Source organism: Channa argus, chromosome 24 (genome assembly GCF_033026475.1).
Source record: "Channa argus isolate prfri chromosome 24, Channa argus male v1.0, whole genome shotgun sequence".
Lineage (NCBI taxonomy): Eukaryota > Metazoa > Chordata > Actinopteri > Anabantiformes > Channidae > Channa > Channa argus.
The window spans coordinates 947501-968514 of record NC_090220.1 but is presented as its reverse complement, the minus strand read 5'-3'; the positions used below and the strand labels follow the sequence as shown (position 1 = coordinate 968514).

Genomic DNA, 21014 nt, shown 5'->3' with positions numbered 1-21014 from the left:
TGGAAAATAGGCTCTGGTCCATCAGGACCCAGACCTCACGCCACAAGAACAGTTTTTTTCCCCACTGCAGTCACCCTGCTGAACAATGCCCCAATCCCCCCCAGATAACCCCCAAACCTACGGTCAGACACTCTCACTTTTAAGTTGCACCACTTTCCACTGCACACTAAATTCTTCTGTATATAGCTTTTTTCAAATTTTCTCAAATTTGTTTCATTAAAAAAACTTTTTTTTAAATGTTATTGTATTTTATTCAATGTGTCCTGATGTTTCCATATTTACCTTTTGTTGTGTGTCACACATTTGTATTTAAACTTTATATTTTAGATTCTGTGTTCTTAACTCTACCAGGCAATAAGTGGTCTCAATTTTTACAATTTTTATTAATTAATGTCTAGAATTGCAGTCAAATGTGGCTCAGTGGCATTAAAACATTAACATTGTAATTGATAACTTGATGTCACATTGGACTGATCTGCATTCTCAGTCCTCATTTCTGCTTAATAAAATGAGTTGTACAAAGTTATAGAGGTTATAGCACCTTAAACCCTACACACCATTCACAACAATCCAACCTGGTGGTATTTATTGAAGGGGTATATTGAATTTTATTTACCTTAGAACCCTTTATTATTTCAAGTTTTTTTTTTCTTGTGAAGACAAACAAACAAGCAGATAAGCCATGATGTGGCCTGTCACGATGTTCTCAAGAGATCCAATTTCACTGAGCAGTACAGCCTTGAACAGAATTTGAAAGGAGAGAATTTAGTTGACTAAAAACCGGTTTCTTATATTATCAATATGCATCACATTGAGCAATGTTACAAATGGAAAAGCAAGATCATTTTAACTATATGTTGTACAATCTGCCTTCAAAAAGGCCACATGAATTTCTGATGTAAAACATATATATGGAATGTAAGAGACAAAAAGCAAATAAGTTTAAGATGTTTCATATTAAAAAACAACTTCATGCGTAATATCACATTTTACATTATGCAGCATTGACGTCACGTGGGGAAGTTATTAAAAATGGGAAAGATTCCCGTATAAATGACTTGTGAAAGTTCATGTCATTTAGATAGCTGTATGATTTCATAGTTGGATGTATGAGGATTAAACCACTGTGCATCAATAGTATAATACGATTTTAATTAAATAGGGGGTTTGATCACATTGACTGATGGTCTTATGCTGATCGGAGGCAGGAAAACCCCTCATTACACACAGCTAATGAAATTGGGAACTTTACTGTGTAGTGTGTAGGGGGAATTAAGGGTAACATGCCCCACTGCAATGTGCATCATAAAATATGGAATACTAATGCACCTGCAGGAAAACACACAAGCCTCTATCTATAGATAGCAGCACTCCTGCTGGAGTGTAGCATTAAAGCATTTCATTACATCTTTTTGCCTCCCTGTTGTGCCTTTCCCTGTTTCTTTATTTCTCGCTGTGGTTGATCTGCATCAACTAAAGCAGACAGTAAATCAGCCTTGTAAAGACAGTAAATCAGTCTTGTTAAGATTATGAATATAAAGATCACAGTTCTCTCCCTTGGAGCAGCTCTCTTCTCTCTCTGTCTAATCTCAAGGGAATGCTCTACTCTGGTCTGCTCTACTGCTAATGCTACTCTGGTCTCACGGCCGTTCAATGCATCTGGATAGGAATAATAGGAATCTGAGTCAGAATAAGCTGCAAAATACAGTGCATGCTATAGTTCATATCATTGTTAGGTAGGAAGCTCAATAATTGTCTGTGCATCAGCATTGTAATGCTACCTGTGTCCTCAATTATTCATGAACATTATATGGATGTTACAGCATCTTCACGATAAAGACTTTTATTGTAAGCACAATAAACCCCTTTTGTTGGCCTGATACATTGCAGAGATCAACACAATCGTAGAGGGATATTATAGGCTTGTTTGCTTTTTACAGGAAGGTAATGGGGTCAGTAAAGCCCCTGAATTTCAATAACGCGTAACATGATTGGCTGTCATGTCCTAATGGATCTCTGCACAATAAATTCAACACTATGGATTCTTTGTTTGTGCCAAGATGCATGCTACCCACTCAAAGATCCTGTCCTTTTCATTTGTGCTCTTAGCCAGCTAAATACATGTGGGATGAAGCAACATGCTCATAGGACTTGCAAAATACACCAAGACGCTAGCGTCACACATAAAGGTTAAGGTATATGATTGGCACAGTGTTCGCGCGTGTACACCCTGAGCTTGCTGTTGAAGAGAATTTGTGTGATCTGAGTGAATTGGTGAGTATTAGCTGTATAATATTACTAAATATGACTTTAGAGGCTGAAAAATAAGTACACAAATAGCAACTAGTATCAGCTGTAACACAAACACAAAGCAATGGAACAGGATGTTACACTTGCATAGCTATAACACTAGTAGCAAGTATAGTTCTATTTCTACTGGATTGAGCCCACATTATGGGTGTATAAGTACAAAGTCAGTAACCTGCAGCTCACAGCAGAGCAAAACAACAGTGCAGTGCACTACAGTTTACAGTTTGCTTAAAACTTTAAGCTAAGACCGTTTTTGTAGGGCAACAAGCACATTTTACTGAATAAAGGCAGATTGATTAGGGATATGTAATCTATAAACTGGGAGCAGTTTTAAAGAAACTGAGACTTATGGAGAGATATTGCGTTTAAATTTGTCGTCTGACTAATGGTGACCAAGACACACTTCTTCCATGGTCTATTAAATACAGCTCAGTGAAATCATGAAAATGAATAGTGCAGCCTAAAGCCTGACAGAGAGGACATATGGTTAGTTAAAATGTGGTGTTCAAGTTCGAAAGAGCCATCACATGCAGCAGTAAACAGAGTTTAAGAATTAAATCGATCAAATCAACTAAATTTGAATGGATGATTAAAGGAATATGTATTAATCTTAAATAGTGCACATGCAGCTGAAACACAGACTTCAGCTGGGTTATGGTTGAGTTTCTGTTCCCATCAGCAAGATGTGTCCACACTATCAGCTCTCAAATTGAATGTGTGCAGTTCAGAGTGCCTTAAACAACCTGTTTCTTCTGTGCTAATATTAAGGTTTTTTACAGATTTGGGTCACGGTGAGTGTTTTAACTCAAATTCTATTCCAAAACACTGTATTACTTCTTCACCCTAATGCAAACTAACAACTACACTTGTAGTACACAGCTACACTTTTATGCATAAAAGCACCATAGTGGCACATAAAAAGACCATAATAAGAAAACATTTTTTGTGGCCTTTACATCCTCTGAGTCCTCTCTGAGTTGCGACTGTGGCGCAGGAAGGTAGAGCGGTTGTCCACCAATCTCACAGTTGTTGGTTCAGTCACACATGGTAAATGTGCCCTTGAGCAAGACACTGAACCCCAACTTAGTTGCTCCTGGTGAGTGTTGGCCAGCTGCATAGCAGCTCCCCCATCGGTGTATGAGAGTGTGTGTGAATGTTAGTGTGAATGGGTGAATAAGAAGCAATGTAAAGCACTTTGAGGGCCAATAGGTAGAAAAGAGCTATATAAGTGCAGAACATTTACCATTTACCATTTCAGGTTTACCGAAAAATGTGTTAAAATTGTATACCGTCATTACTGGAATATCTGTGTGAATTTTAATATTGTCTTGGTTAAAATTCGCTATAATTTACTGCGATTAAATAAAAAAAAAAAAAAAAAAAAAAACATTTAAATGTCCTTTATATTTGCTGAAAATTTTTTGCATTTAAAGTTTTGTATAAATCTTTGTATGAGCTATTTATGGCTGGCCTTTTTTTTTAAGTATAGAGATTTTATATATTTGCATTTAGTTATTTGCCCAGTATGCAGGCTCTTCCATGATGCAGTATGTAGAATACATTTTCATGCTGTCGATATCATCATTAACTGTTCATTCTCTTAAAGCTTTATTTGAGTTGCATTACTGGAGTAATTTTCCATTCCACTAAAATTGCAATAAACCTTTAGTGTGTCCTTTGCTGTTCAGATTTCAAGTATTAATGTCTGTCCAATATGTTGCTTATGGGGAGGTTGAAGACAGTGTAGGTCTGTTACCATCCCCCATACTCAACCATCTGCAACCTCACACTGCTCCTGCTAAGAGTTACCACACACAGAACAATCATACTGTAACCTTCAAAGTTAAACCAGTTTTTTTGGTTTCCTGTGACCTTGCTGATTTTCAATAAAAAAGAAAAAACATTATCCCCCTTATTGTTAGTCATCACTATTCATATTCTTGGAAAATACATTTCAAACCCTTAGCAACAACACAGACATTGCACAACAAATTACATATACTGTACACAATACATCCTTTGTGTGTTAGAGAAAACAACTCTGCAGTTCTTTCTTGTCTTCCCATTACAGCCAGCGTTTTCTCCCTCTCAGTTCACGTTTACATTCTCATGCTCATGCTGCTTTGCTGCAGATCTAGAGCAGAGCCCTGCTACCATGGTCTCTAAATTCTGCTCCTACATGCCATTTCTTTACCCTCTTCCCTAACAAACGAGTAACAAATTTAATATGACAATTGCTGTCTGTTATTTCAATGACACTACCAACATATTTCCAGTCTATTACAGAATGGTGATAATATGATAATACTGTGTCAGTTATAAAAACCTAAACCTATAAAAAGAGAAATTCTGTTGTTACACATGCTTTTATTGTTTGTGTGTATATGTATGATTGTACACAAGAAATAAGTGTTCCTGTCTGCATAACCACTTGAGGGTAATGTAGTATGTGACTTGGAGGAAATTGAGCCATCTCTGATAAACCTTTAGATGCCCATATCCCTTTGCGGTTCCTTTCTGCAGCTTTTGCTCCTGGGAGAAACTACACATACATCTTTACACATACGCTGATCTAAGGATAATATACTTTATGTTGAATTCAGACTTTGAACATTGAATTGTGCTTCAGCAAACAGTATCACCAGAACTCACTAAACCTTTTTTTTTTCACTTGAGGCATCTCTCTGGAAGCATTAGCTGCTCTTTTCCTTACCGCAGCCAGACAGTTCTTACACCAACATGGGGGCCCTGGAGGATGAAGTGCAGCAGATTTTAACTGAGTGTGTTGAACATGCGGGTGTGTTGAGAGTATGACGAGGGGTCATCTATAGTGCAATCTGTTTTGCAATCTAGTTGAGAGCATACAAGGTCTCTGGCACACAGGGTCAAAGCATTAGCTAGCTCTCTCAGTGGTTAGAGGGCTGGTTTAACAAATCCTTGCTCTAAAACACTTCCTACATCTAGTTGTGAGTTAAAACATTGTGAGTTATTGTGGCGCTGCAGGGTCAGTTTTTGACCTGTGTTAAGAGTCAGCATGTTAGTTACATACTTAGTCTCAAGTTAAGATCTGGCTTCGTTTGAAATGAGGACTTCTTTATTCAGTGCAACACTTGTAATTAGTCCTTTTTATATGGACCAGGCTATAAATCTTGGCACATGGAACCATCATTTTGACTCACCTAGATACAATGCCTACATTTTAGTTGAAAAAATAATGTCGCAAGCCTAGGACGATCGGATGAGCAAGTCATATTTAACCACATCACTGTGTACACAAAACACATTTTAGCACTGATAATAGATGTGGCATATTTGTGTCATGAATGAGTCTGCATTCATTGTTGAAAATGCTCATCCACTGTCTGCGTTTCAAATTTAAAATTGGAGCTTTCACTTCATTTTGCTGGTAACCTGAACTGACAATTTTAGCTATTGTAGTTTTGTGGCCCTTACTCCTATAGAGTTTAATTTAAAATGGGCTCGTCACTGTGGTTAGTCACAGTGGTTTCACAAAGGCCTGATGTTTAACTAAAAGTTGTGCAAACTGCTCTTTGTATCACTTACAGCCAGTTAATGAGTACTCACCATCACCATGTATTTTTGCATGGCTAGCTTTGAAATATGATGTTTTACCTTTTCAGCCTGAGCTTTTCACACCAAGACTGCTAAATGTGGCTTTAAGGGTCTGAAAATGAGAGGATGTGATTGCAATATGTCACTTCCAAGAACTGTGGGTCAGGTTGCTTTGAAATATAGTTAATTATTGAGTTGACAGAGTTGACAATCTGAAAACATGCTGCAGTTCTAGTCTTTCCATTGCTTCATCTAAGGTTCAGTTAAACTGTCAACCAAATTACAAAGAAGTTCTTAAACAGTGAAATGCAACCTAGGAGCTGCTTTAATGTGAAAACAGTGTTAAGTTTAAGTTATGGCCACTGATCCATTTTTGGTGACTTGTACTTGGAAAATGTATATACACACACACAACATTTTTTGGTGATAACAAGATGGACAGTAATTACAGAGTAAGTACACTTGGAGTTTTGACAAATTACTATTTTCATTACTATCTTTTTCCCAACAATTCATAAATGATTGTTGTTTTCGATATAACATGTCATAAAATGTCATTTTAATTTTCCAGAGTGCATAGTGATATTTTCAAATTGCAAATATTTACACTAGAAAAGCCGAAACTGAAGAATGGCATTTAGGATAAAATGACCTGAAAAACACATGGAGATTGTTGAGAAAACTGATGCAGATTTATGTTGATTGGCTAATTGCAGGCCTAAAAACTGCATTCTTCTGCAACTTGAATGCCTCTGTTTACTTTGATTGGTAGTTACTACTATTTTGTAGATAAACTCTGATAAGTTTACTTTGTTTAAACAAAGGTAGACTGTGTCTAAGAACTTTCCACATACTGGAAACACTTTGATGTGACAATAACCAGTAAAATAACCTGTGTTTAAGATGTGTGAAGCTGTGCAGCAAGGTGGGTGGCCTATAAATAGCCATAGCCCAGGGGCCCCCAGAACAACACACACACACACACACACACACACACACACACACACACAAAATCATAGATTAAGTGTCTAAGATGTAAACTGGTGAACACTGCGCCAATCATTATTAATCAAAATCTGCATTTGCATTAAGTCCCACAGTGTCGACATGACTTTTAAATCACAAGTACTGTCTGTATCATTTATGTTGCAGTAAATTGAATTTCTTGCTCTGAAGTGCATACTTCAGAACAACCTACAGTACAAAATCTACAATAGAGGTAATTGAAAATTTATCAGTGAGTTCTTTGAAGTGTTTTTTTATAGGCCTGTTTGATCACGGGCTGTGCCTTGCCTGTAGAAGCCTGGTCCAGAATGATATGGCTATAATAGCACAGATGTAATTTATCAAATTTTTTTGCCGCTTCGCAATTGACAAAACTGCTGTGGTGAAAAAGACACTAGGAATCTATTGAGCCTCTTTTTACAAGAATAAAAGCAAGTCTTAGGACAGAAATGTCCAAGTGTGATATAAATGGAAGCAATGACTCTGGTGTCAGGACTTTGAAGGAGCCATTTGAGGTAGTGTAGCAAATTTGATGTAGATTGTTGAGGATAGGTCAATGCTTTATATCCCTCTGTTGAACACAAATTATACTAAAAAAAATACACCATGGAGAACAGTTTATCAAGATAAATTATATATAAAAATTGAGTAAACTATCCTATGACTGCACCCAAGAAAAACCTCAAGAAATCCCTGTTGCTTTCTCTAACTCTGTAGACATAATCATGTTATGCATGTTGTAATGTGCAACTAATTCTAGCAATCACCTTTCACACAAAAACAGGCTCCATCACAGGGAGTGCATTCCACTGCTTCAACAAACAAGACAATATAGAGGAAGATAAAGAGATTTGCAATGATGATTCAGCATGCAATTGATGTGTAGTTCCAATAAAATGAACAGAGGTTCTCTGATACTGGAGCATCTTGGAAAGGGCAACCAATACTGACACTGATGTGCCAGTAAAGGGACTTAATGATGCACAGAGTCTGCAGCACATCCATAGTTGGTGAAGGATCCATTATCCCACTGTATGTCACAAGTGAGCCACCAACAGTGTCAAACAAAACTAAATCCTTTCTACCTTTGAAATGCCAAAGCTACCAAAACAAATATGTCAAGGACGATAGAATGCTTATACCAGATTATGATTATTCACAACCCTTGAGAATTAGAGCAAAATGATGCATTAGTAAGGCAGAAAACAGCAGCTTGTTAATGTTGAAGGGAGATGTCTTACCATGCCCCCCTCTCGTGAGAAAAGGCATCCTGTTGATGGCAATAGGAACGGTGCCATGCTTATTGTGGAAATGGTGGACATGGTGTGTGGTACTAAGACTAGAAGACACACGTGCTGTTCCAGTCTGGATGGGGAGTAGAGTAAGCAATGTGAACCAGAACACTAGTCTTGAACAATAACTTAGGCCCATGCCTAGGCTAAAGTGTGACCAACGGCTGCGCTGTCCAAGCGCCGGAGTGGCTGCTAAGAGTCTACCCATGTATATTAGATCCACATGGGCCCAGGACAGGAAACTTGGCCAAGCTTTGGTTCCTGGCAATTCAAATTGAAGACCACAGGGCATCTCAGTCACAATCAGTCCATCCCATCACTTTCATTATCCCTTGGTTTAGTTAGGGAGTCCATAGATTATGAAAACAATATCCTTTGATTTTGTGAGAAAAAACGAAACAAAAATGGATTTAAGGAAAACAGTCAAAATGCAATGCGGTTGCAGATGAAACTGAAAAGCAAGCAGCTTATCTATTTTTGGTTAACATTTTGATGTCTGCTGCACAGAAAACCATCCCAAGAAAAAAGAGCTGAGTGTATCCACATCACAGAAAAGACACACATCCAAAAAAGAATGCAGGCAAATCCACCTGTAATTTCAAACAAACGTTTTTGCTTAACCATAATATTTACACACAAAAAGTGGCAGGACGGAGCTTCATGTGACAAGAATTCTGATAGGAGTCTCCATTGCTCACAGATAAAGCTTGAGGGCAGCTGAGTCTGCCCACTAAGACAAGTGCCCATCCACCGCAGTAGAACCATAACACGCTTCTGTAGGAAGCTGGATCATTTCATTAAGCAGAAGGAGATAAAAATATGCACAAGTGAAGATGCAGCGATGAAGGGTGATGCAGGAACCAGTGGTTTTGTTCCCCTTCAGCCAGGGAAAGAGAACAGAACAGAGATAGGGAGGGGAAGAGAGAGAGAAAGAGAGGGAGCAGTATCTGCAGCAGCACCGTAGCAAAGAAAATCCACAAAATAAATAAATAAAATTTCAGCAGCTCCTCATTTACTCTCTCACAGATGCAGCAAAGCCAGTGAACAGTAACCTCTGGTATGGCAGAGGTTATCAGAACCAGAAGGCAGCTGTAACACAAGTGTTTCTCTTGCAAATGAATGTGATCCTCTCACGCACTCCACCTGCTCAGTCTCATGCAGTAACGACTACTGCTGCATTCCCCTTATTGCTGCTCCTTTTTGCTTTATCCTCTCCCATTACCTCGTCCAGATCTGTTGTACTGCCCCCGACTGAGAATGGTTAACGTGACTGCTGTCTGTGTCTGTCTCTGGCTGGGGCAGGTGATTCTCCTCAGAAGAGATGGCTCCGATAGCAGAGACTAAGATGTTGCCTTGGGCTGCAGCAGCAAAAATTATGCTAATTGAAAAGCACCATCGTACCATAGTTGATCCTGGACTGGTGAAATTCCAGGACAGACTGAACGCCAGTAAAAGCAACCTTGGATTGAAGTTGTTGTCTTATGAACGCAGGATAAAGGAGCTCTTCTGAAGGCATACTGTAGTCAGAGGCTCTGATCCACTGAGGCACAGCATGCGCCTCTGTGTGTGTTTGTGTGCGTGTGTGTGCATCTGAGAAAGAGAGTCTGTGAGCAAATGAGATGGGGGGTGGTTGTTGGAGAGAAAGGGTGGGTGAGCGATGGCAGGAAGGAGAGAGAGACAAGAAGAGACGGGCAGCCACGGCGCAAACACACAGGGAAATAGTGAGGCAAGAAAATGGGTTGTGTGAATAAATACATGCTACGGCAAACTGGCTTGCAGGTCCTGGCAGTAACACGTAGGAATCATACTGCAGAGGAGGAGCCTGATTTAGGTGAGCCATCAGAGCTGTTAGAGACTGAACACAAGGGTATTGGTATGAACGCGTTCCTAACATGAGAGCTACAATAGGCACGAGAAGAAAATACCTGTCAAAATGATGTAACACAGCTTATTATTAGACTGAGGAAGCTATAGGCTATGATGTCTAATCTATTTTGGAGAAACAAGACCTGGTCTCTCATGTCTAAGCATTGCACTGCCATACATTTGCTGTTTTTACCCTCCAAATCAATTTGCTCTATTCTGTCTGCCTGATGTGTTCACTTTATATCTGTATACAAGTCACTCCTCTGTTAGAGAACTGAGTAGCTACTCTCACGGTGCTTAACCATGCAGAACTTATTCCAAGCTATGACTGATCTAAGTTCAGAGCTTTTCTGACAGTTTCTGAGCTTCTCAGGTTTTTGGGGTGGGGAAATGTGATGGGAAGATGAATTGGAACATATTGACACACGGGAGGATGAACACGTTATCAGAAATAGAGAGACAAAGTGGGCAGGGACTGGAGGTAGAGGGAACGGAGCCAAATATGAGAAACAGAGCAAGAGAGGAGCGAGATTGCAGGGGAGAAGTAAAGGGAGAGGAAGAGAGACTGCAGCTATATCAGCTAAATCGCGGTCGATAGAGATATCAGCTGGGATTGCCTGGTCGGTTGGAAGGACACGCATGGAAACAGGAGGACAGAGGAAAGCCATGCAGCACCACCTCTCATAGTGACAAGAAGTCGACGCAGGCCATTACTCAAGCAGGGGAGGGGGGTGGGGCATGTGGGGGAGTGAGGCTGATTGAACAAAAAGAACAGAGGAGGGGTGAGTGCATAGCACTCTGGAATGGCAAGTGCCCTAACAGCACGAAGACATTCATCTGCCGGCATTAAGAACATGAAAACAAGCTGTGTGTTTTGTTTTCACATCTGTCAAATCTGACTCAGAATAAGATTTAAATATTCTACGTGTATCGTCTTCTATATGTTTCTCTATCTTACTCAGTAAGATTTGCAGATCAGCTCAATCAAGCAGACATAGTGATAATGCAGAGCACTGTCTGGACACATGTGGACACATTTACACTAATGGCTATTTGGTGTGAAAATGCAACGTCAAGCATAGAGCGTAATCCTCTGATGATGTCAAGGACTGTTTTATTTAAACAACCAAAGCTTCAGCCATTTTACGTTTTATGCAGCTAATATTAAGACAGTCACAACTAATAAGGGAGAAATTTCCTCTAACTTACATGTAATCATGTCCCAATAAAATCAGTATTTAATTTCCAGTAACATGAGACACAAGAAATTGTAGTGGCATGATTTATAGCCAGTGACTTGATCTTTCAGGCTCTCCAGCATATGAACATCTTTCTAGGCAGTGATGATATCTTGGTGAGAGCTGTCTAGAAAGAATAGCTTGCATTAATCAATTCATGTGCTTGAGGGTTGTTTAACACGATGAAAGCCCTGCGATCTGGATAACAAGAAGTGGGAGGTTTGGTGATAGTAACCTTGTCTTGTCATTAGTTACTTAAGCTTGGCATCCTGCACAACTCTTCCTACACACGTCACAGGATATACGTCAAATTTGCATTTAATGTACGACGATGAGCTTTATTCTTACACGAATTCCATTAGACTGCTATTGGATTATGAAAATGAAATAATAGTCTTATATTGTATCTGCTATTTCTACAGTTCCATATACAGAAATGCTTTTTTCCCCCCAAACTCATATTATAGTTTTGGCAGATCTCTTTGTGCTATTTGCATATATGTAATAGCATATATATTATGAAAAGATAAGTTTCTTTGTGGAAAGATCACAAGCCAACAGGTTTTCACAAACTTGTAAATGACATGATATGAGAAGACGTGCACAGCGTTTTGAAGACTTAAGAAACCTAAATGTGCTCTGTTTGTTCACAGGAGAATTTGTGAGAGAAGATTTTTCACAGACATCCAGTCTTGCCTCAGGGGGTAAAGTAGCAGGATTAATCATAGCACTTTCAGATTAATTACTCATAATGCGAGCATCCTCTGAAAGGCATGGCCTGCAGTTGTGATGTTTGGTTGATTTCATTAGGCTCAAAGCGACAACACCTAAAATAAACCTAACTTAAATGGTGCAAGGGAGGAGGAGGCAGTGAAAAACACGGCACCGAAATGCTCAAGATGTATGTATGAAGTGTACAGCTGGAATAGAGGTTGTTGGGAACAATCTTTATAACAAGTCAGCAGATGATTCACGAGCAGGACCAAGTGGAACAAAACAGAACCAGAACCAATCACTGAAAACAGTGATCTTTTTTTTTTTTTTTTTTTTACAAACTTTGGAGATCTGGTAGACATAGTGCACTTTCATCTGAAAAGACATGTATGTGACAATAGGTTCCACATTTATTGGTTGTGCATGGAATAATAAATTTAATTTGCTTGTTTAGGTTGAGCTTGCTTGAACTAGCTTTAGCACGTCTTCTGGAAAGGAAGAGCAGCTGCAATGTTACAATGCAAAGAAATCCTACCACAAAAAGAGAGACATTCTGTGGGGTTTAAACAAATGAAGTTCCTAAATCTTGTGCTTGAATTGATGCAAAAGACATGAGGACAAGTGGAACTGCTTGAACTGTTTACCTCCACCATCAATGGTTTAGCTGTGGCCTTCAAAAGCGAAAACCAGAGCCATAGATAAGCCTGTCAGCTGTCACCACAGAGAAAGATACAATTGTCGCTTGGCTGAGGAGCCTAATTCTGCTGATGAGCCTGAAAAAACAGCAGCAGGATAGCTGGCAAAGAAAAAGACCTGTCTCCATTACCAACTTGCATCAATCTATTTGTCTTGCGTATTATATCAACATTAAAGAAAGCACCAGCAAAAATAAGTGAAGTACTTTACTGTTGCTATGACTGCAAATTGTGATGGTCCCCTCTTGGTGTCCAACATATTAACCCCTTTAGTAGATGCTTAAAACATTAAGAATGCATGTACTCCATGAATATACAATTATCACACTTTGCAAGCCAGCCTGTCTATATTCATGATAAGTTATTTGTTTATGGAATATGTGTTTATACATTTAGACCTTATAAAATAATGTATTTTAGTCAGACTTAGTAATTTAGATATGTTCATGTTAAGAAATGGTTCATTTGTTGGGCACTGATTTTTGTGTGCCAATTATTCTACACTGTTTCGACTTGATTTTTGTTTCAGTTGCTGGAACTTTTTCTTTATCATTCTAGTGTTCCTAACCCTGGGCTTTGTGGTGTCACAAGAAATAATTATATATTGTTGTTCTCTAGCAAAAGTAAGTAAAATAAGTATTTTAGTGTCATTTATGAGGGTTGCTGAGGAAGGCTGCTGAGTAGGGCATTGTTTCCTGAAGAATGAAAGTCACACTGGTCTATGCCTCACTATTTGTTTGTTCTCAAACTTAGAAATGATTAACTTCATTGGAAAACTGATGTTAGCTATACCCACCAAGTCAACTGAAAACTGGCTTTAAAGCTCTGTAGTAAATGACTTTATTATGAGAGCTGAGTACATATTATATCTTCTCATTTTATACCATGTCTTTTTACTATTACTGTACTTCTGATAAGCTTATGTTAGGGAGGGTTTGTTGGCAGAATGGCTCAAAATGATGGAAGAACTTCAGTGAAATTTGATTTAAAGTTAGGTAACGGACGAAGGCACAAATGATTAGGTTTTACAAAACTCCATCATATGAATGCCCACTTACTGACTGAGAGAGTCATAAGGGAGTGTGGATTTAAAAAGAGAGCACCCACTCTTATACTGCATTCACACACAGAATGGGAGGAACAAGAAAAGAAAAAAAATTTTTACAACTTGGGAGGGATCCAACACTATTTCAAGGTGGCTGGTCCTGTTACTAAACCGGAGTGGGTGGTGATGATGATGATGATGATGATTGTAATGACTTACTCTTGTATCGATTTTCTAGCTATTTCTTTTTTAATCATTATTAAATTGAACACTGTGTGTGACCCGCCTGCTAAATCTTGTTTCCTGGTGCATTGTTCATTGTTTGATATAAAGTTTTCTTCTCATTCTCAGTGATTGGCCAAAAAATGGAATGACACTTGAATTGACAATTATACAAATTACTTAAAATAAATTAGTCACTGTAGGTGCACCATTTAAATGGCCTAAGTTAGCTCCCTTTGTTGTGTTATGCACTTGTAGCAGTATAAAACAAAGTGAAACCAGATAAACCTAGATGGAACCACAAGGGGCCACAAGTCAGTGTCTTCTTGTGCCAGTCCCAACTCTTGATAAATGCAGAGGGTTGTGTGAGGAAGGGCATCTGAAGTAAAACACATGTCAAATTAAACATGCAAATCATGACTTCCACACTTAATCTGACTTCCATACCAGATCGGTCGCAGTCGGGATTAACAACAACCGCCACCGGTGATGTTGACCAACAGGATGCTGGTGGAAACTGGGCTACTGTTGGTCGAAGAAGGAGAGGAGGAAGGCATGTTTTTAGGCAGAGAGAGAAAAGGAAATCCAAGAGTGTAGGACTGACAGTAGGGACTTTGAATGTTGGGACTATGACAGGGAAGGCTAGAGAGTTGGTTGGCATGATGCAGAGAAAGAAGGTGGACATACTGTGTGTCCAGGAGACCAGGTGGAAAGGTAGCAAGGCTAGAAGCTTAGCAGCAGGGTTCAAGTTGTTTTACCATGGGTCAGATAGGATGAGAAATGGAGTAGGAGTTATCCTGAAAGAGGAGTTTGTGAGGAACGTTCTAGAGTTGAACAGAGTATCAGAAAGGTTGATGAGTCTAAACCTAAAAATTCAAGGTGTGATGTTCAATGTTCTAACTACATCTTTTGTAGACGTTGTAATCTGAGATATCAGTGACTGCAAAGAGGTGCAGAAGAGGTGACTGGTGTTGAGCAGAAGGTTTTAAAGATTAGTAAGAGTGAAATGAGGAGGGCGCTGAAGAGGATGAAGAGTGGAAAGGCAGTTGGTCCTGATGACATACCTGTGGAGGTATGGAAGTGTCTAGGAGAGGTGGCAGTAGAGTTTCTGACTAGTTTGTTTAACAAGATCTTGGAGATTGAGAGGATGCCCGAGGACTGGAGGAGAAGTGTACTGGTGCCCATTTTTAAGAACAAGGGAGATGTGCAGAGCTGTAAAAGAAGTTACAGAAGAAGCTGATGAGCCAAACAATGAAGTTGTGGGAAAGAGTAGTGGAAGCTCGGCTAAGGGCAGAGGTGAACATTTGTGAGCAGCAATATGGTTTGATGCATGGAAAGAGTCCAACAGATGCAGTATTTGCTTTGAGGATGCTGATGGAAAAGTACAGAGAAGGTCAGAGGGAGTTGCATTGTGTCTTTTTAGATTTAGAGAAAGCATATGACAGGGTGCCAAGACAGGAGCTGTGGTATTGTATGAGGACGTCTGGAGTGGCAGAGAAGTATGTTAGAGTGGTGCAGGACATGTATGAGAGCTGTAAGACCGTGGTGAGGTGCTGTAGGTGTGACAGAGGAGTTCAAGGTGGAGGTGGGTCTGCATCAAGGATCAGCTCTGAGCCCCTTCTTGTTTGCTCTGGTGATGGACAGGCTGACAGATGAGGTTAGACAGGAATCTCCCTGGACTATGATGTTTGCAGATGACATTGTGATCTGTAGAAGAGCAGGGAGCAGGTGGAGGAAAATCTAGAGAGGTGCTGGTCTGCACTGGAAATCTGAGGAATGAAGGTTAGCAGCAGTAAGACAGAATACATGTGTGTGAATGAGAGGGAACCAAGTGGAACAGTGAGGTTACAGGGAGCAGAGGTGAAGAAGGTGCAGGACCACAGGAAAGGTGTTCAAGATGGTGGTGAGACCAGCGATGCTGTTTGACTTAGAGACAGTGGCACTGAAGAAGAAACCAGATAAAACTATGTGAATTGATTGTACTAGTCTTAAAATTAAATTACAATTATATAGTATGGTGCAACATTTTTCATATATTTTTTATATAAATATGCTGCAACACTTCTTCATTCTGAGAGGTGTGGTGGAAGCCTCCTCTTACACAGGCTTATTAAATAGAAACATTCACTTGTAAAGCAAGGCTCACTCTAGCGACCAATCAAAGCTTTTTATTGTAATTTGACAACAGCAACCTCCCAAAGGACAGAGCAGAGTGTAACAAGCTCAGTAAAACTGGATCAGAGCAGGGAGAATCAGGACTGTGCAGAACAGAGAAGAGTAAATGCATTTGTGCTACTGTAGCTGTTGGACACTGTAATGTTAAGAGTGGTGACTGTTTGCTGACATGTATGTGGTTCTTCTCACCATGTGGGTGATATTATTGTTATACAAATAATTTAAGTGTCTAACATTGGTGACTTCATCAAAGGTTGTTAATGCATGATTACAGTAAAATGCACTGCTAGTCCCTTAGTGTGTCTTTTTCTTGGGTGCTGAAATGTTCTTTAGCCCATTCTGGCCACCACACCCTGCCCACTCTGACACTCTTGCATGTTTGCAAGGAATGTTGGCCCAAATTAAGAATTTTTCCAAATCTGATATAGTATCTGGCTATAGTAAAATTAAATTCAGTTACAAACATAAGGCAGCATATTATGTGCTTCTATCTATCTAAGTAATGTCTTACATGTGACTGAAGATACCACTATAAGTAATCTGCTATTAATTCAATTTTTGTGATGAATAGTATCACTGACCAAAAAAACAATAGTTCCACTGTTTATTAGGGACATACAGGGACTATACTAGAATCAAATTTCATATGCCATTCTTATTTTATTATATGCTTGACAATTGAATCTCAAGTGAAATGTGTAACAAACTGTGTCTTACTTTGCTATAGGAAGGAAGTTTAGATCTTTTTATTATTCATTGAACACAGAGAAAGGTGAGTGAACAATATATCAAAAATGAATTGGGAGCAAAGAAGAAAATGTAAAGGTTTTCTTTTGCTGAGCATGCAGAGACTGGCCCTTTGTTGTACAATGACTGTAGAGTGAGCCAGGAAAAGAGAGGAGGCGACAAAGAGATGCGGTAGATAGAAGGAAATAAAAAAGCAGGTAATTGAGTTTGTGTGTGTGTGTGTGTGTGTGTGTGTGTGTGTGTGTGTGTGTGTGTGTGTGTGTGAGTGAGAGAGAGAGAGAGAGAGAGTGAGAGTGAGAGAAAGAGAGAGAAAAAGGGACAGAGAGCTCACCAGTATATTGTAAAGACCTGCACAAAATATGATCCAGTTCAATTATCACAATGCTCTGTTGTAAATGACATGCAGTTAGTGGGGGAGCACATGGATAGTGCATGAATATAAATAGTGAACAAAAAAGGACCAGCTGATGTGTGCATGTGGCTGTGCATAATAAATCACAATAATGTGATTTCTCATGAAATCTTTGGGTAGGTGGGTGTTTGTACGAACAATTTAATGTAAAACACACCAAATACTTGAAACATAATGTAAATAAACGTACTTTGCCTTACAAGAGCCTAAATTTCTCTAAATAGAAGGTTCTTAAAGTTTTGCTGTGAATTGGCCAACAAAAACAAAATTTGAATCAACATGAGCCTCGAAATAAATCAACTTGGCCCCGGCCAGGCCTCCTCTCCGAGCTCTGCCGTCTGCCGTGCTCTGCTAAAATCTTCTTAACTCAGGTAGTCATCTCTATAAATTTACAATATATGTAAATGCTTCAAAAATGTATTCGCTGAATCTGGATCACAAGAGCCTCCAATAGCACTCTCCACAATAAGATGTTTTAAAGCACATTTGTAAAACAAAAATATTCTGCTAGTCTTTACAGTAGGCTTTTATCACCACTACAAAACTTGGCACTAATATCAAACCCTCTATTTATGTCGAATCATATGGGTTATTACAATGGCTTTGACTCTCACTGCTACTGTGAACATTGCATCTGTCTGACTGCCTTGTTATGCCCTGTTTCCATAAATTAATCTGCTGAATGCCAATTTTATATGGATTGTGAGTTTTAATAGGTTACAAGAGTGGGCTGGGGAAAGTGAAGGATTAGTACAGCTTTTATTACGCCACAGAGACAGCTCAAGAAAGCAGCCAGTCGCTCTGGCTGAAGGAAAGAGACAGTTTGACCTCAGGTATAGAAATCCATCTAATGTTGAAGTATATCAAGAGTGATGTATAGTCTGGGGATCGTGATACGCCAAAAACAATCCCTCTGTCGACTCCATGTCAAGCTGTTGGTTTTTTTTGCATGTGCCAAGTGTGTACACTAATACCCATATGGAGTATATTTTTGGAATATGCAAACCAGAAAAAAAAAAAACTTTATGGTACCAATGTGCCATGTATTTAAATGTGGTGTGCAACTGTGTTATTTTACTTGACTTAGGGGCATCTTCTTAATTGCACCTAGAGAATTTTAATGTACTTATTGTATTTTGTATATGTACACAATATATTAGCATCTCTTGCTTTAAATGTTGTGGTGGACAGGGGTCAACATCTGAATATTTTAATTCAGAACTAACACTGAATCAAATGGTGCATACATCCAGAGGCAGATAAAGCAGGGATAAACAAATAACTAAATGATGTGCATAAACATGGCAAACTGCAAAACTAAGGTCAGCAGACAGGGATAAAAAAGTAACTAAGTGAAAGCTTAACAGAAGCTGACAAGCAAGGATGAACAATTCACCAAAACCTCACACAATCAAATAACCCAATTGTTAACAGAGACGGACAGATAGACATAAACAAAAAAACAAACCCTCACACCAAAAGTGAGAGACCAACAAGCAGAACCAAGTAGGAATGAGTCCAAACAGGAAACCACAATGTCCAGGATGATAGAAAGAGCAGGGAGAAAATTTAGCAGAGCACTGTGGGGAGAGCCAGGTTTAAATCGGCAAGGGAACAGGTGAAAACAATCAGAGCTGATGATGTGCGGTAAAGTAGCTGACGTGACTATACAGGAAGTGGAACAGAGGGACTACAAAATAAAGCTGGGAAACAGGAAGCAGGGCTGTGGAAAGCAGGTTGAGAGAAGAAACAAAACAGCGGAAGAGACAGAGAAGGAGGGGCAGAATGGGGGAGTGCAGGTCTAAGAATTGACAATGGCTGAGGTCTGTGAGTGGGTAGATTGGTGCAGGGAAGGCCAAAGGGTGAAGGTGAGAAGAGTCTAGTGTCAGTGTCAGTCCAGTGATACATGACATTCAGTCTACATCGACATTAAGTAATTTTGGTGCAGCTTTGTCAGTCACAGGTCTCTTGCAGACTGCGTCAGGTTTTTCTTCCAGAATTTCCCTGTATTTTGCTGCATTAATTTTACCCTCTACCTTTATAACCAATCCAGGGCCTGCTGCATCTCCACAGCATGGTTCTGCCATCATCATGCTTCATGGCGAGGTGTTTGTGATGATGTGCTTTGTTTGGTGTACTGCTACAGCTTCTTTCAGTTGCCTTCAGTTGTCCAGATGCCTTTGGCAAATTCAAACCAAGATTTAATAGGAGCCATTTTCTTGTAACTAATTCAGAGTGTCTGGGTGACCTCCCTCCTTCCATGGTCACTCAGGATGCTATAATTCTTCCAAGTCAGTTTTTTAACAAACTTTTCACAAAGTTGCTTTGAATGTTATTTTGTCTTTATGACTTAGGTGTTACCAGAATACTGATTCACCGTTAGCTGGACTGTTAAGATACAGGTTCGTTTATACTACAGTCCCTGAAACACACTCATTGCACATTGCACAGTGAACTAACTGTGTGAATTCTAAAACCAACAAATTAAGTGAGCTACTCCTCAAGGAGTAGAGGTCAAAATAATATAGTGAATCATCAACCAAAAATGTAGCATAGACAGTCATAATAACTACCACGCTCTCTTCCTAAATTCTTCAGTAGAGTGGGTTAATTTTACTGCCCAGCAGACAGAGTGGGAACTCTGACTTTGTGAGAGCGACAGCAAGTGAATGTTGTATAAGTGAGTGTGCCACTGTGTCTGTGAGTCTTAGAGAGAGTGACAGAAAGACAGAAACGAAGCCAGAGAGATGCAAACTCTGAATCTGTAGGCCTCTGTGTCTGTGTCTAGCCTTTATGATGTAAACTGAATGTAACCTTTCTCCTCTCGCACAGCCCCCCGCAGAAGGAGCTAGGAAGCCAGCATAGACCACCATTCATCTGAAGCTCAGCTGCTACATGGTCTGGGTGTAAAGAGTAACCCACCATGTTCCCATGCAGACTGGGGCACAGAGGGACAGTCAAAAAGGGGTGGGCACTGTCCATTTGGCAATTAAGCCTTGAGAGATACTTTGGGGAATTTCATCCTGGGAATGGAAAACCAACAGAGGCACTTACTGCCAATGTGAGACAAATTAGACTTTATCTTGTATCACTGCACACCGACTGCACTCACTGTGTGTAGAAGCACCGCGCCTCTTGGCGAGCATCTGACCCCACTTTTACACCATTTGTTGCTGTAATTATACTGTGCTCTTGATTACTTCACCTGCAGGCATATTGTAATGTCTGTTACTTCTTTGGTTAGTGACAAAGCAATTTTGAAAATCCATTTTTCCAATAAATAACCTTAACATGTGTGAATATCATTTCAAAATATCCTCTAAAAAACTGCTCATGATTATAAAACAAAACTCTTCTCTCTGATTAAAATGGATCCTTTACACACATGAAACATTGCTCAAGGGGCAGATGCATCCTTCTCACCGACTGTTATCATTGTTAATATAGAATCTGAAACTGTCTGTGACTGTTTAAATCAGTCATTGCTCCAAGGCTACTTCAGTTTGATATACAGCCTCAAGTAGCCTTCTTGCAGCTATTTTATGGGACTTTTGTTGTTTATGATGGCACATAGGGGGCTTTCCCCCCTGTCAACCTCTAACACCCAACATTTTTTGTGTGCTTGTATATTATTTTAAATGTTCACCCTGCCACGCCCTTTGTCTGCATGGTTGGAAGAATGGACAAAGCCACGTTACAAAAACACCAATGAACAATGTT

General features: G+C 39.5%; 1 protein-coding gene across 7 annotated transcripts in view; it reads right to left on the bottom strand.

Moving 5' to 3' along the window:
- The window catches only part of LOC137109066 (neurexin-2-like), a 112714-nt gene that overhangs the window by 21287 nt on the left and 70413 nt on the right, over positions 1 to 21014 (bottom strand). Inside the window, exon 1 of one of the 7 annotated variants that reach the window (XM_067494428.1) lies at positions 8130 to 9932. The exons of the other annotated variants lie outside the window; for them this stretch is intronic. Within the exon in view, the coding sequence (XP_067350529.1) occupies positions 8130 to 8472 (343 nt within the window). The 5' untranslated portion in view covers positions 8473 to 9932. Of the gene's footprint in view, positions 1 to 8129; positions 9933 to 21014 lie in introns of those variants that run through there. 7 annotated transcript variants of the gene reach the window in all.